General features: G+C 34.1%; 1 protein-coding gene across 1 annotated transcript in view; it reads right to left on the bottom strand.

The window, feature by feature from the left end:
* The window catches only part of LOC140059554 (prestin-like), a 41,385-nt gene extending 26,286 nt beyond the window's left edge, over positions 1 to 15,099 (bottom strand). The window contains exons 1-3 of the mRNA XM_072105496.1: positions 14,979 to 15,099; positions 2,071 to 2,403; positions 289 to 399 (exon numbers count right to left, since the gene is read on the bottom strand). Of these exons, the coding sequence (XP_071961597.1) occupies positions 289 to 399; positions 2,071 to 2,403; positions 14,979 to 14,991 (457 nt within the window). The 5' untranslated portion in view covers positions 14,992 to 15,099. The remainder of the gene's footprint in view (positions 1 to 288; positions 400 to 2,070; positions 2,404 to 14,978) is intronic.
* Positions 15,100 to 17,126: the final 2,027 nt, after the last annotated feature.

Here is a 17,126-nt window from a genome sequence, read left to right as displayed (position 1 = left end):
TTTCAACTATATCATATATCTATCTATTCTAGACAATTACATTTTTATGCTATCTTCAGAATTTTTCATTGTATTTTGCAGAGTAATTTGACGCATGAGTTCCGAATAGTCAATTAAACAATCTTGCTTTCAACGTTGAATTCAATTTGAATAATACTGTAATACATTTGTTAACATTAAAATCAAAATTATAGATAAAATATTAAAATATACGGCTAGAATATTTTCTTAAAATTTTCAATACCAGATAACACACTTGTTTACACATAATGTACTTTTAATACTTACCAACTGATATATGTTTTGAAGTTCCCATCAACGCATACAGAATAACAGGAAAGAAATTTATGTACAATCCATAAACTGGTTTAAGAGAAGCAAGGAATGCATAAGCCAAACCTGTAATGTATAAGAAGAATAGTGTTCAGAGTGTTATATTGCAGAGCAGATTAGCAGATTAAATGCTGATCTCATTTTATTATCACTGGTGACTTCCAACATCCACGTTGATAAGACTGATGATCTACATACAATACTAATGTATTTTATTAACAAATTTTTCCATTACGTAAATTTATATATAGATTATATTATGAACAAAATTTTTCGTTTTAAGGTAAATATGGTTCATAAACACTAGGTCCAAGTGCTCAAGTAGAGAGCACAGATTGCCATGAGGCTAAGTTATCGAGCATGTGTTGTTGACTCAGCAATGACAATGTCTAGACATATTAACAACAAATCTGTCAGTCAGTCAGTCAGTCAGTACCACCTGTGTAACAAAACATGCACTTCTTCGCAAATCCTTAACCCAATTCGCGCTAATTAAACTCACTCATAACATCGGTTAGATTACTGTAATGCCATTTTGTATGGTCTACCAAATGAAGAGCTTAATAAATTACAACTTCTTTTATATACTGCAGCTTGACTTGTATCCATCACTTGACATTACACCAATATTACATAAACTCCAATGGCTTCCAATTAAACAATGAATTATATTAAATGCTAATTAATGTTAATTACTTATCATATTTCTAACCCAACTAAACAAAGATCTTTAGTCTGTCTCTCAGGTGAATTAGTATTTTTGTTCCACCTAGTCGCCTTTGCAGCTCTTAAACTGTGGAACAATCTTCTTTTCAAAACCAATCTTTAAACTGTAGTTTACCTCCGCCAAGGAGGTATGTAATCAATCGCGTGTGTTTGTTTGTCTGTCTGTCTGTTTGTTTGTTAGCAGGATTACTCAAAAAGTAATTACAAGGTCTTTACCAAAATGAATGTACAGATAGATATGTGGTAAAGGACCATTTCTTTAAATTTTGGGACCATTTCGGACCACGGTCCCAATTCTGGACCACTTTTTAGTATACTTTTCAGACCTACTAGTGTTAAAAGATAGGACAACATTTTTCAAAAGCCGGCGAGCAGTCTTAAAGTAGCAAGTAAACTGTAATTGCATTTTCTCGAAAACTACTTGTCCAAAAACTTCATTTTTGTACAAGAGGCAAGAGTTATAATTTCTGATTTGTAATTTTAAAACATAATTTTATTTAATGTGCACGTTTTTTGATGCGAGTAGTTTAAAAAAACCTATTTCTTTTTAAATTCACTCGTTTGATTTTCGCGTTGCTGTTCTATTGTTAGTCAACTGAAGCTATTGTTAATTGTTGAAAGGCTTGTTACATAACCATTACACCAAACTCGCATACACATGCTTGTATTTAAATTAGCCTAAATCAGAAACAGCATTAAGACACACACAAATATATACATATTTTTTTTAACCGGAGAAATCTTATGTAGGAGAATTTTACAGTAGGCGGAGGTATGCACTCTCGGAGTGGCTTTCTAGTTCTTAATTTAATCTGTTTTCTCTCTCACTCATCTCAATTTTTATTTTTAAGAGCTTATGGGAACATTACAATTAACATTGTTCTTTAATTTTTGTTATTGTCAACACAATCCTTCTCATTCATTTAGCCAAGTTCATAGAAAAACAAATATTAACATTTTTAAGGATCGGACATCCCTTTCAATGTTTAATAAAAGAAACAAAACTGTTACCTTGTGGTATTCGCAAGACTCCAACTGTACATCCTGAAATAACATCACCAAGTAAGTTATTTCGTAAGTCATAATTCCAAAGCCAAGTAATAATTGGAAAGAAAGAAATGATATTATTCTTAATGGATTCTTTTGTACAAGTGCACTTGGTAAACTTGCGTTTCAATACTTCCTTTAGAGCTTGCTGCTGTAACTTTGTTTCTTCATAGTTGAGCTGAAATTGCTCTTCCGTGTAGTATGGCCGTTCTATATGGATTTCATTTCGTTGACTGTGTAGTATTCCTATTTCCAACTCTTCAAATGCTGCCATCTTTTGGTGACCATTGGGTATTTCTTTAAAATAAAAGCAAATTTGGTACATTAATGTATACTTTCTCTAATTGTCACAGATTTTGTTATCTTAACCATTTATTAATGTATTCATTTTCAGTTTATTAGGGGCTTTAGGGTTTTTCTATACATTCAAATATAAATTCAAAGACAAATAACTGAAAAAAATGACAATGTACAATCAGTGGCGAAATGCTAAGTCAAATCAATCACTTTTAAAGTTTTATTTGGTATGTTTTGCTATGTATTATTGGACGTTCGCTGGGTTTAGCAATTATTTTAAACCAAAAAATGGTAAAAGACATGAATTAAACAATGTCCAAGCAATAAACAAACAAAATAAATAAATGTATTTCACCATCAGCAAGCAGAACTTTTTTTAAATGATTTTATGCATTCGGCAAAATGTTTGATAAAAAGTTTTCACCCATGGTGACCGGTGGTTGGTGTGAGCCCAGCTTCAAGAAAGGGTTTGACGACATCATGACACATCAACATTAAGCAATCAAATGGAAATGATTTACCCAGGTATTACAATGAAGAATAACACATCAATATTATTAAATAGTATTTAAAAGTTATATCTAATCTCAACAATAAAATAACCTACTATCGATTTTTTTACAATACTATTAATATATTTACCCATGGTTCCTATAAAAGATACTGTAGGCTCCACAGCACTTTTCACTTTGACACTTTTTCCTAGATTTATACTTAGTGTGCTAATCTAAAACCTTCCTTTTCTTCAAAGACAATAATGAAACAAATTAGTGTAGGTATGTATGGTTGAGATTGATCCTGCTTTTGATATATTATAAATGTGCCCGTCATTGTTTACACTTGTTGATCTTTGGCTTTGGTTATGACATGGCATTCAATGTACAGTAACACAGTACAGTTATTTATTTCACTGTCTGGATATTTTTAGTCAATAAATATTGCTATCTAAAATTAAAAAAAAAAATGTTGTTTTTTTGAAATTTTACTGTAAATTAATTAATTGTATTATGTAAATATATTTATTGTTGTTATAATATGATATTGAAAACTAATATTATAAATTTTATAACTAAATTTGAATAAGCAATAAACAAATTTGAGTTAGTGTTTACCGACCAACAAACACAGCATGGAGCGCTAGTTTTATAGCTCCATGGACACAGTGAGCTGTACAGTCGCGTTTGCACGTGACTAAAAATAAATAAATACGACCCCAATCGTTTATATGCGCTGGCATATGGTTTTTTTTTTAAAGAGAATGTTATCTTTGCTAGAAGTTCCAAAAGTGTAAGAAAATGGTATAAAATTAAATGGAGTGTTTTTTTTTATCGTGATCAAAATACCATTTTAAACTGTAACTATCGGGTCTGATCCAGACGATAACTGCTTTTATGTGTTTTTTTTTGTCATGTTGGTATTGTATTGCTTATTATTTCTTAACTTTTTTGTTCCTTTTTGTGTCAACTCTGCAATTAAAATCAAGAAGCATCAGCAACCTTATATATAATGAATAATATCATTGATAATACCAATATTCATATGTGTTCCTTAAACGTACGGGGATTAAGACAATCAAAAAAAAGGAGAGAACTCTTAAAAGTGATCATAATATATGTTTCTACAAGAAACGCATAGTGACGTAAACTGTGAAAATCACTGGGTGGAAGAGTGGGGGTCTAAAATCATTTTTAATCATGGTAAAACAAATAGTGCAGGGATTGCCGCATTGTTTAAACATAATCAAGATCTTGTTGTAGATAAAATTGTGGGTGATGAACATGGTAGATTTGTTATTATAGATATACATATTGAAAGCAAGAATTATACGCTGGTTAATGTATATGCCCCAAATAAGGATGACCCTAATTTTTTTTATTCATTTGGCAGATCAAATTAAAGAATTTAAAACCGAAACTATCATCATTGGAGGAGATTTTAATTGTGTTTTGAATATAATGTTGGATAAAGAGGGAGGCAGAAAAAGTACAAATAAAAAAGCTCGTCTTGAAATTTTAAATATTATGGATGAATTTAATTTAACCGATATATGGAGAAATCAAAATAAAAATACAAAGAAATGTACAAGTGATGTGTATAGGATCGGATAAACATATACTAAATAAATTTGAAGAGGATAACAAACTAAAAAAACTTACTTGGACAAAAGGTCCGATACGGTTACTCGGATTCAAATTTACACTCGATCCTTCGGATCTGTTTACTCTGAAACTATTACCTCAGCTTGATAAAAATTAAAACGCTTACTAACATTTGATCAGCAAGAAATCTCACCCCAATTGGCAAGATAACGATAATTAAGACTCTAATAGTGCCCATGCTTACTTTCTTGTTTACTGTGATAACCAATCCACCTATATCATTTTTTAAAACATTAGATAAAATTCTGTACTCTTTCATTTGGAATCGCAAACCGGATAAAATAAAGAGAAAACTAATTATAAACACAATAGAAAAGGGGGGACTTAAAATAGGCCATGTAGAGTCGTTTTGCTACGCACAGAAAGTATCATGGGTAAAATGATTTCTAGATGAAGACAACCGTGGTCGTTGGAAAGGCATATGGCGGGAGTTTTTACACCCGGCTGGGGGTAATTTGATTTGGTATTGTAATATAGCACATAATGACTCAATTCTCAATAGAATAAGTGACAATTTGTTTTTATCTCAAGTAATTAAATGTTGGCACTCTGTTAATTTTAAGCAAATAAATGAGGTTGTAACGTTCCACAATGAAATATTATGGTATAACACTCAGTCACATTACAATACAAGGTGAACCGTTAAAAAAAAAAGCTATATGATAGTGGTATAACAGTAGTTAAAGATTTGCTTAATGATGATAACGGAAGTATCCTGTCTTATGAACAGTTTCATATTAAATATGATACACGTGTGGATTTTTTGACATTCCATAGTTTAATTGTAGCTATTCCTAAAATATGGAGAGATGCCATGCAATCTAAGAACTATGATATAATGTTAAAACAAAAAAGTGAAGTAATTATAGCATCGGATTTACAATTAACAACAAAACTTGCATATAGCTTAATAATTAATCGCATTAGTGTTCTTCCGCATACCTGTATCAAATAATGGGAAAACGATTTTGGACCTATAGCCGACTGGGAGGTGTTATATAAATTAACATACAAAAGTACAATAGACACAAGACTGAGATATTTTCAGTACAAAATATTAAATATGTTCTTGACTACAAATGTTTTACTACATAAATTTAAAATCAAAGATTCTGAATTATGCGATACTTGTAAGGAAGAGGCGCAGTGTTTGCAACACCTTTTTTTGGAAATGCAAAAAAGTAATATCATTTTGGAAAGACGTCCAATTCTGGTTGAACAATAGAAATATGAAAATAGTATTTAATGCAAAACATATATTATTATTGGGTTTTTCAAAAGATTCTGTAATAAATTTCATTATTTTGATTGGAAAATACTATATTTATAGATGTAAATGGAGAAATATAGCAGTCACACTAAAATACTTCCTAGTCGAACTAAAATATCTCCAAAATATGGAATGGCATATTGAACAAAAAAATGATAAAATAGATATGCACTTGAAAAAGTGGTTACATATCGGACAAAATAGGTAGTTAGAAAACAAATGTTAGGCAATTCTGATCGAAATCTGATCGCTTTATTTGTTTATACATAATACATTTGGGTATTGTGTATGTAGTGTATTGAATTATGAAAGTTGTGTATTTATGTTGTAACTTAATATATCTTTATATATCTTTATTATCTTTATTTACCATAAATTGTTTTCCGTTGTTAAATTACTTAGAACCATGAATTGTTAATTGCAGAATTTGATTTTTATTTTTATTTTGTGTGTGTGTTACCGCTGCGTCGGTCTTGTTTTTGGTACCATGAAATATAAAATAAATAAAAAAAAAATAAAAAATAATAATTTTAAACTGTAAAATAAATGTATGATATAAACTCAATCATAAATAACTTTTGTTCTTTGATATTCAAATAGTCTATCTTGAAAAGAAGTCCATACTATCTTGAAAATAAGCCCAGTGTTTTTTTTTTCAAAGTTTCAAAATACAGAATACCTTATAAAAACAAAAACAAACTAGAATTTAATTTACAAAGTATAAGTGATGTTTGTGCTATTGCTAACACATTTTGTTTTTAAATGCGGTCTCCGAGCTTGCAAATTTGACATACTATACAGCAAATATTGATATTGTCCACTCAAATGAGTGTGCTTTTGTAATCAAGATTCAGAAACTTAGAGATTAAAGTTGCTGTCATGAGTATTTTCGTGTTGTATAAAGTGGAATTATCTTCACGCGCTTCAATCTTAAAGTTATGGTAAAGGTTTGGGTTACTCTCTGGGGCAAAAATTGCTGCTGGTTTACATGTATTTTTTATATCTCAAGGGTAATAATTACAATGCAAAAAAAAATTGTGGTTTGTAGTGTCTGGGGATTCTGTAGACTACTGTCTTGGGTAACGTACAGAATAAAGTTGCTGTCAATGGTATTTTCGTATCCCATGCAATGGAAAGTTATAACAATATGTCATGTGGCTCTTCGAGATCTTCGATCGGAATCGGAAATTGTTGGCCTACTATCTGGGTCAACTTACAGGATTACTGTCAATGGTATTTTCGTATATCCAATAGATAATAGTTACAACAAACAATGTAAAAGGAATTTGCCGTGTGGCCCGGGCTACTGTCTTGGTTCTGTCGTCAATGGTATTTTTGTGCATCCCAATGTGTAACAGTTACAATGTAAAAGAAATTAGCCGTGTGGCTCTTCGCATGATTAAATCTTGTATGGCCCAACAGGCATTTTTGGGCTACTGTCTAGTGGGGCAACTTACAGGATAAAGTTGCTGTCAATGATATTTCGGTGTCTCCAGGTTAAATTTACAGGACATGACCCGGCAGCAATACTGATTATTGCAACTTCGCCATATATCTACAGTATGTATATGAATAAACTTTGTGGGCGTACGGTCTAGCAGGATACTTCAGGGCTTAGGTGGGCAGTGGAACAAAACATAAAAATGCAGGACAATCCTGTCGAAAGTAAGAACAGTAGGAATCAATTAATCAATTAGGCGCTGTTGTATCATTGTATTAAAAAGGTAGGTATGGAGCCAATGAATTTTTGGTTGAATTTAACCATTTATTTGTCATTTTATAGGTGAACATTTTTTAAAAGATTTGTTTTTTGTTTTTTTTCCCGACAGAATTGATTAACTTTATTAAAACTACAAATAACTTATTCAAAGTTTAATTTAATTAATCTTAATTGTTTTTGGGAGAAAATACATCTTTAAACAAAAATAATTGATACTAGATTTGAACTCGTCACTTTGATGAGTTAGTTATCCGCACATCATAAGAGACGTAACCAAGAAGGATCAAGTACTTAAGCAGGGAGTTGTTAATTAGAACTGTCTATGTAAGCAGGCCTAGAATAACCATACTAATCATAATTTTTTTAACAGTATGGTCATTTTTAGCTAATCTATTTAATATCATTGTTGTAGAATTTGGTCCGAAATTGTCGACTTTCTCTTCACAGACACATTACTCCACTCCGCGCACCACACGGAGGAAAGCAACACCACGTCCTCAGGAAAGCAACGCATGCGCAGTGTAACTAAAATGAACTAACTTTTTCTGCGCGGCATAGCCTAGAAATGGCAAGCAATTGTACTCGAGCTGTTCAACCGGTTTTCAGCTATTAAAAACAATTATCGTAGGAGGAGATAGGAAAATGCGAAGCATCCTCGCATTATTGTCTGCGGGTATTTTTCAAGTTGGACATCCATTAGTCAGTGTATACCACGATCGGAAAACACCCCTATTTGGGGCAAATCGTTGAACCTAAATTCGTTTTAATCGTCAATAACTAATTATCTAACTCAAGAAATGTTTTCAGCTGGCGAAATAGAGGTTAAATTAATATTTCATTATTAATATTAGTATTATTATTCATATTAATAATAATAGGTCTGACTCCTATCAAAGAAAATTATCTCGGCACTAATCAATACATTCACTAAAACAAAAACAATAATTTTCTTTTTAATACAGTGAGTGAATCCATGCTGTGTTGTTTTACATATTGAAATTGAAATATGGTTTATGATTTTTAAAACTGTGAATTGTTTTTTAAAAAATAAAATGTTTTATGTACGGACTCATATCGTCGCCGTTTTGATGTACAGCTGGTTCTTTATAAAAACCACTCTCTGCAGTTTAAAAATAAAAACAGAAAATAAAACATACATTGATTTCTGGCAATTTTCTGATTCTAAAATGGCCACAGTTCGATCGAAGTATTCGAGGAAAAGGAGCTGTTTTGAAAGGCATTTTTTATTGTGATAAATGTAATTTAACGGTGGCTAAATCATGGGAACATGTTACATAATGTCTCAAAATTGTATGATGTGAGTGTGAGAACAAAATTAGGTGAGAAATCGAAGAAATAACAGTGTGGTGCGAAACTGCAGTAGCGCCGACATTTTTTCACCGGTGTCGGGTGCCTAGACCTCAACTTTTATGTCGGCATTGAATGCCGGAGTTATTTTGAGGGCTGCACATCATATAAAACACAAATTCACCCCTCTCATATTATGGCCGAATCTTCCCACCAAAAGTGGGCCGAATCTTCCCACCAAAAGTGGGCCGAATCGTCCCGGGCGAATCGTCCCGAATTCTCTTTTTGACGAAAGATGACCGGACCCGAGATGACAAACACCACCCGGCCAAGCCTAGTGAGGCCATCATATTAATTTACCTAGCTAGGCCTATAGAACTAATTAAGGGAGTAAAAATACGATTTCAATAAATAGGCCTATTTTGTTTACCAATAATGGAACCTCTCCTGGCCTTAGGCCTAGGCCTAGGCCTAGGCCTATTCCAATTACCTTTTGATTTGGATTTCAATGTGGTGGTGGCAGCATAGCCGTGGCATAGTAGATATCATCTATAAGACTAGTGATTTTTTTGTTTCTGAGCATGCGCAGACTAAATGGGACTAAAGTTTACGTACTTTGAATTGTGGGGATCGAATAACAGTGCCTTTTGCAGTGGTGGCGCCAGGATCTTCCCGACGCCAGGATCTTCCCGACGCGGGGGCTACATTCCCCGACGAGGGGGCTATGCGAGCGAAGCGAGCATCACTAGGCTGGGGGCCAGGGGGCGAAGCCCCGGAAGCAACGCGTTCTAGCGTCATTTGAGGTCATTTTAATCAGATTTAGGGTAGCCATTTTTTCCAATTTTTATAATGCATAAATAAAATACTGCGTGCAAAAAAACGATGCGCGATGACTGTTTCAATCCATATTTTTCAATTTAAAAAATAAAAGTTCAAAGAATTTTAGAAAAATAGAGTTGGAGGTCCCGGAAATTGAACTTATTATACTTCAAAACATGAAACAAAATATATAAGTCCCTATCAAGGTTGTGACTGAGCTAAGAAATGTTTGAAAAATAGAGATGTTAGGTCCCGGAAAATGCACTTCTTGTACTTCGAAATATGACCAGCTTTATTGTTGGGGCTGAGCTAAGAAACTGTTTAAAACTAGAGCTGCAGGTCTTCAAAAAATTGCATTTTATACTTCGGAAAAATCAGGCCTAGAGGCTTAAAAAACGCAAGCGTAGACCTTTTTCAGTCGGGGAAATAAGTTTATTCCTCCCAAGTGTATGCGTGCGTACCATCTGGACTTTCGAGTGGTGAGAAATTCATGACATACAGGACATTGAAAATGTAATAACTTAGCTATAATAAGATGTTGGCTAAGCGAAAATGGCATGTTTTTTTTGTTTAGTAATGGATGAAAAATTTATTTTAGGTGCCCCACGGTACAGAAGGTTACTTGTAAATTAAAAAAATTGGTGAACATACGAACAATTAACATAATTCGTTTTTGCTGTAGTGTAGCGTACGTCGACGCAGTACACGACGTAACCGTCAGTAAACTTCGCCTGGAAAATAACTACAGTACACATTTTGGTCCCTGGATGGAACATGATATCACGCGTCTCGACCCAACGTTGAACGATTCGTACAAAGGGATACCGCCAGACAAGTGCGAACCTAGCTATTGTTTAGTAGTAAGTTAGATCGCTGGCAATAATGAATGCATATTAAGTGCATAATATCACTCTGACGTACTCTCACGGTCAATGAAACGTCGCGGTTTTCTAGGCGCTGAAGCTAGCTACGAAGTGAACGCGAACGCTTTTTACTACTGTATATTATATTCCCCGACAAAAAGTACCCGTGTTCCCTTCGGTAACCGTCGGTAAACTTTGCCTGGAAAATAACTACATTACACATTTTGGTCCCTGGATGGAACTTGATATCACGCGTCTCGACCCAATGTTGAACGATTCGTACAAAGGGATACCGCCAGACAAGTGCGTACCTAGCTAATGTTTAGTAGTAAGTTAGATCGCTGGCAATAAAATGAATGCATAAAAGTGCATAATAGCCCTCGGACGTACTCTCACGGTCAATGGAACGTCGTGGTTTTCTAGGCGCTGAAGCTATATGAAGTGAACGCGAACGTTTTTTACTGTATATTATATTCCCTGACAAAAATACCCGTGTTCCCCGACCGGGGGGGGGGGGGGGGGGGGGGGGCTAGGCTTCCCGACGAGGGGGCTAGAGCCCCCGTAGCCCCCCGCTGGCGCCACCACTGTTTTGCTTCTTTCTTCAAAAACGTTTTGCTCAATATTAGAAGCAGCAGGTGCCATTTATCATGAATTTGACGTGCGAAAGTACCATTCACGCCATTTAGGGATGTCATTCAGCAAAATCCGTATACTCCGTGTATATACGACCCTGTAACCCCTTCAAATAATCCTACGATCAGACATTGACAAAGATGCATCCACAACATGAGACACGTATGTATGCTATATAGCATCAGCTGGGGTTCGAGAATCTCTCTGTTGTTGTTTACAAATGTTTTAAGAGATATTTAGAGGGTTAACAGGGGCGTCGTGTCCCGTGTGTGTAGGATTTATTTCTAGTGGGGGCTCAAAATTGAAATATTGAGTACTTTGCGGGCGGCTGGATCCCGAAAGCTCCGGCGTTTTAGAGCACGTTCTGCTAAAGTAGGCATAAGTCTTGCTGTAAATTTCCAAAAATAGATGGTCGTTCCCACAGATGGTCGATAGCAATTTCAGCGTAAAAAAACTGGCGATTTCAAACGTACGTACCACCGCAGGACAATAATAATGTCGTTTGCAAGAACGAATAGACACGGTGAGTTATGTACTCAACTAAAATTAGCACCCTGGTGGGAATTACTTCCGAAACTGGTCACAAAATGAGATTGTTTGAGTCAAATTTAAACAAACTTAATTTGTAGATGGGGAAGTGGAGGGGTGGTGCAAAGAGTAACACTTTTTAAATATATTCTTTATCCATTCACAGTAACGAAATATTAATTGTTTTCATTTAAAAAAAAATAATATACCTCTACCACTAAACACAGTAAAACATTGCGATTTATACTTTGTTGAAACTGTCACCGTCATAGTCGATTGAAATAGAAAAGTACATGTAAACGATACATCACTACGATATTTATATTATTTTTTTTAAATTACAGTAGGCCTACCGTAATATTTAATACAAACGTTGAGAAGCAACTGTCAGTAATAAAGTTTATTTGTATATGTGTTTAAATGTGTTTATATAATGTAAAACAGTTTGTGGAAAACACCTAGGCCTATATTCGGGGCAAATCGTAAATTCGCTTTAATCGTTGATAATAATTAATTGACTCAACTGAATTAGTAGGCCTAATGGTTTTAAATTGTTTCTTAGAGCCAATTTATACTTAAGTTGGTTCCTACCCACCAAAGATGTTCTGCGTTTAGGGCATGTGATCCTTCGTACTGAGGCCTATCCTATACGCTACTCATGTCATTGAGGGTGGTGTGGGTGGTGGTTTAACTGCAATGATAAAGTTGATTAAATAAAATGGATCGAATTACGAACACGCGATTTACCGAATTTTGCCCTTACGTACATTTATATATAGATAATGAATACAATTAGTACATGATCTAAATATAACTTCAAAAACCCAATGGATAAATTTCTTGAGCAATTTCTAGAATTTATGAGATGACCTAGAAGCTCTATTTTTCAAAATGTTCTTAGCTCAGCTCAAACTATATCCTGGAAGCATATATATTTCAAAATAAAAGTGCAATTTCCGGGGACCTAGCAGCTCTATTTTTTTTTCAATTTTTGTTTAGCTCATCATCCCCAACCATGATAGGGTTGGTACATGGACACTTATTTCATTATATTCAATTTGTTTAAGAATTGTTTTCAAATTCATCAAATATATCAGTACAGGAATTAGATTGGGCGATATCATCAATAATTAAAATAGGGTTTCTCTTTGGTTTAGTTAACTTGATAACAATTATTTGGACTCATTACATTTTCTAAAATGTTATAATTGAAAGAAAAATTTTGACTTATATATACTGCTACACCTCCTCCTTCTCGGTTTCTATTTTATTTCATCACATTTTCCAGCGTTTGTAACGATGTTTAAACGTAAAATATTTTAGCCCTTTTCCATTAAATACATTACCAATATCTGTAAGCAAATTATCCTGAACAGAGTCAATTTTGTTTTCTGAGTTAAATGTAAAAGAGTTCGTATCATTTGTATTACCTCTGGTATTCTCTTCATCGCCTACTCATTATTTGTTTTCTTCATTTTAGCAACACAGATTCACATAATCTGATATGTTCTAAAATGTTATCATCAATCCACGGTTCCTTTTCTACTAGACTATTATAATATAGTACGACACGTATGATAATACCGTACGTGATATCTTTATTAGGCAGTTTGTGCAACCTCCGTATGCGTATGGGTAAAACTCGCGTAATACGTCACACATTAGAAGTTTTCGCAGCAGGAGCACGTAAACGTTAACTTTAACGCTATTTCCCAACATGCAACGCGCAATCTCAGCCCACTTTGTAAACAAATCGATCTGCGCAAGCATTACGAAAACTGTAGTTACGTCGTACGTCGAGAACCTTATTTCTGCAAAATAGCGCAATGAAAAACGTTTAACCGAAGGGTATCGAAACATAGAAGAATCATTTAATTTCTGCCAAATGATTAAGAAAACAAATGGTAAATTTTAAAACAAAGGACTCAACTCCATACTCTACATAGGAATAGTTGGACACAAAATGGCTTCTAATCAATTCAAAGTCGTAACTCTTTAAGCCCGGCTCCCATTATTTTTTTTCCATTAGGTTAAGGCAGAAACTATAGAGGGCTTGAATATGAATATTCATGATGTGACGGAAAACCCTGGAAATAGTTTTCAAGCGGTAATCGAACGAAAATGATCTGTCGTCGCGCTTATACTAGCTAGGGTAGCTGCTGCAAAACTCACATGCCTACATGTGTCATGTTAGTCTAAACATTCTAATTTCAGATATAGGCCTAACATAAATTATTCCCTATTATATACATGGAAAAATCTTTGGAACTGCTAATGCAAAAAAAATAAAATAAAAACCTTATAATGAATAATTATGTTGCCTGTTTTTGACATCCAACAATGTACATAATAAATGAATTAATTAAATCTTAACCTATAGAATCAATTGTGATTATACTGGTTTAATTACATCATAGCTAGGCCTATATATTCTGCCAGAAAAGGAAAGACAATTCAACAATGCAGGCCTAAGCTAGCGTAACGATGTTCATACGCTATCGCTCTTTACCAGAGGCCTACAAAACTAAGAGCCGGTACATTATAAAGTTCGATTGATTGATTTTGGAACGAAACATCCCATAATTGCGTTTCATAATAACAATTATGTAATATTTCAATTTCATAATGCATGCCTTGATTACTAAATAAAATAATAAAGTGTCGTGGATTATATTTCTTTGATATACTGAAAAGGGTATGAACAATATTAAAAGGCAAACAATTACAAAAATGATGAACAAGCCTTTTAAATAATAACGTTGGCGGCGCAGTTTGTGTCAAAAACACACAGAGAGCCAAAGAGGGGTGAATTTGTGTGTTTTTGTATTGGTTCTTAACTTGTATCCTAACTTGCATGTACGCCCTAGCATTTATTATATATTATGTTACCAAATTAATACCATTAATAAAATTAATTACTAAAAAAAAACCACAAAAAAAAACCACCGAAATCTGAGCGTCTGTGTTCATGCGAAAACCCCTATTAATATTAATGTGTTGAGTGACATCTAATATTCAAAAGTACGTATGTACGTATCATGTTAACGTACGTGACCGTGGAGCTTCTTCGTAATTTCGTTGCCTCAAAATAATCGAACTATTGCTTTGTTTTCCTGGAATTGGATCGTGAAAAATAGAATATTGGTCCCAGGCCGCCAAACTAAACTGTGCTTATTAGCTTTATGCCTATACATGGAAATTATGTTACACCTCCCTGCTTTATCCCCTGGCTACACATCACATAGGCCCTAATAAAAAGAATATTGACAGCCTACCATTTTCTTCCATGTAGTTGTATTGATGTTATTTCGTCAACAAACAGTACTTCTGCTAGGCTTACCACTCTAGGCCTATATCCCAATAGGCCTATGCGATCTAACCTATCTATCTGTTCATTCCCACACGATTCCACCAGTAGGCCTACCAGCATAATTATTATAAAACATCTGATTATCACAAACAAAATCTGCTTAATGGCCTTTCCATGTTGATACGACCGGGTATGAAACAGAAGACGGCGGATCCCTACAAATGCTTTTAAAGGTACATCCGTACTGATATCCACCGTTTTCTTTCTTATAACTGGGACTTTACGAACACGACGGGAAGAGAAGCTATAGGACGGTGCCAATGAACAATTTAATCATAAGCTTTAACAAAGTGGGCAGAGCTTAGCGTGAAATTGAGAACGATAAAGTTGCCATTTTCTCGTTTACGGAAAACGACAGAAATACAATACGATTTGTTTTGAGTCACATAAACGGGGACGCGCCACTCTTGATTACGCAAAATGATAAAAATGGCTGTTTTTCAGCTGTTTTTCTGCTCTAGAAATTCTCATAGTTCTGCAATAAAGTTATAATATAACCTACCAAAATGTTTGATTTGGTAAAACCTATAAGATGGCACCAATTATAAGTACAGTAAACGGTTTGAACCATCAGAATAAAAGTAATCACGTTATATCAAAGATATATCTTTGTGTTTGGTATTTTATTTTAAAACATCATGTAGGCCTATTGCATATTCATTCATTCATTTATTTACACAAAGCAAAATTCAAAATATGTTAACAAAATATGAATCAAATTAATAGTTAATGCCTTGTATCTGGAGAAACTAAAATAAGCTCAGAGAGCTTAAAGACAGGTTCCACCAGGAAAAAAAGTTTTTATAAAAAATTGGGATCAAATGTTCATAGACAGAGACAAACAGGGGTTACAGACGCATACACTACGCAAGAGATTAATACAAAACATACAGACGCATACACTACGCAAGAGACTAATACAAAACAGACAGACGCATACACTACGCAAGAGACTAATACAAAACATACAGACGCATACACTACGCAAGAGACTAATACAAAACATACAGACGCATACACTACGCAAGAGACTAATACAAAACATACAGACGCATACACTACGCAAGAGACTAATACAAAACATACATACAAAATAAGGGTAAAAGAGGTGTTTGAAATAGGTCAAATTTGGGTGAAAATTAAGTTGGTTTGTATTTTAGTATTATGTATTTTTTGTATTTTGATTTAAATGTGATGAAACTATGATCAAATAAATACTTGTTAAAGGCCAGGTGCGGGCAAATTTCTATTGATCATAGATTCCAATAATTATCGATCTATAGTTTCCCCTATATTTCATAATTGTTGGGATTTTATTTGTGTTACACGAGCTTTTTGAAAATGAGCACTTTTTTATCAGTGGGGGGATAGTTCAAATTACACAGTAAAATCTCTACTCTTTTGTACACACATTTTGTAAATAGAGAGGCATTTTAAAAAGCTATAACAAATAAAACGGTGTGGTAAAAAATTTTATCAGCTGACTAAATATAGGTAATATAACTTGAATATTACATTTCTGATATTTTTATTCAACTTTAGATTTTTATTTTCTTGCCATAGCAAAAATTATCCACCGTGTATCCACCATCTTTTTTCACCTTCTAGGGAGTCACCAGACATGTTATTACATTAGGTTAAACTATCTAACTACTGAAAAAAAGTCTTCCTGGTTCGGGCCACAAGTTAACTATATTTTAAAAGCTGTTATCTGGCTGCCGCCACTTAATTATCTGGCGGCCGCCACTTTGTGTCTCTTCTAGATAGACCTACGCATAGAACACGTTATCTTTGTGAGTGGACATATTAGACAATTTTTTATTATAGAGGGCGCTAAACTAACAGAGAGCCGTAACAACCTTTTCCAATGTTTAGGCAACCTGCCGTCGTAGCATGTGCATAATCATGATTGTATTGCCCGCCTTTTATTGCATGCAACATCGCCTCTGATCCAATGCACGTACATGTCACGTGACGGGACATGTACTAATTATTAAGTGGCGGCCGCCAGATAATTAAGTGGCGGCCGCCAGATAATTAAGTGGCGGCCGCC

The sequence above is a fragment of the Antedon mediterranea genome, chromosome 9 (assembly GCF_964355755.1).
Source record: "Antedon mediterranea chromosome 9, ecAntMedi1.1, whole genome shotgun sequence".
Lineage (NCBI taxonomy): Eukaryota > Metazoa > Echinodermata > Crinoidea > Comatulida > Antedonidae > Antedon > Antedon mediterranea.
This window is presented reverse-complemented; position numbering and strand designations above follow the sequence as displayed.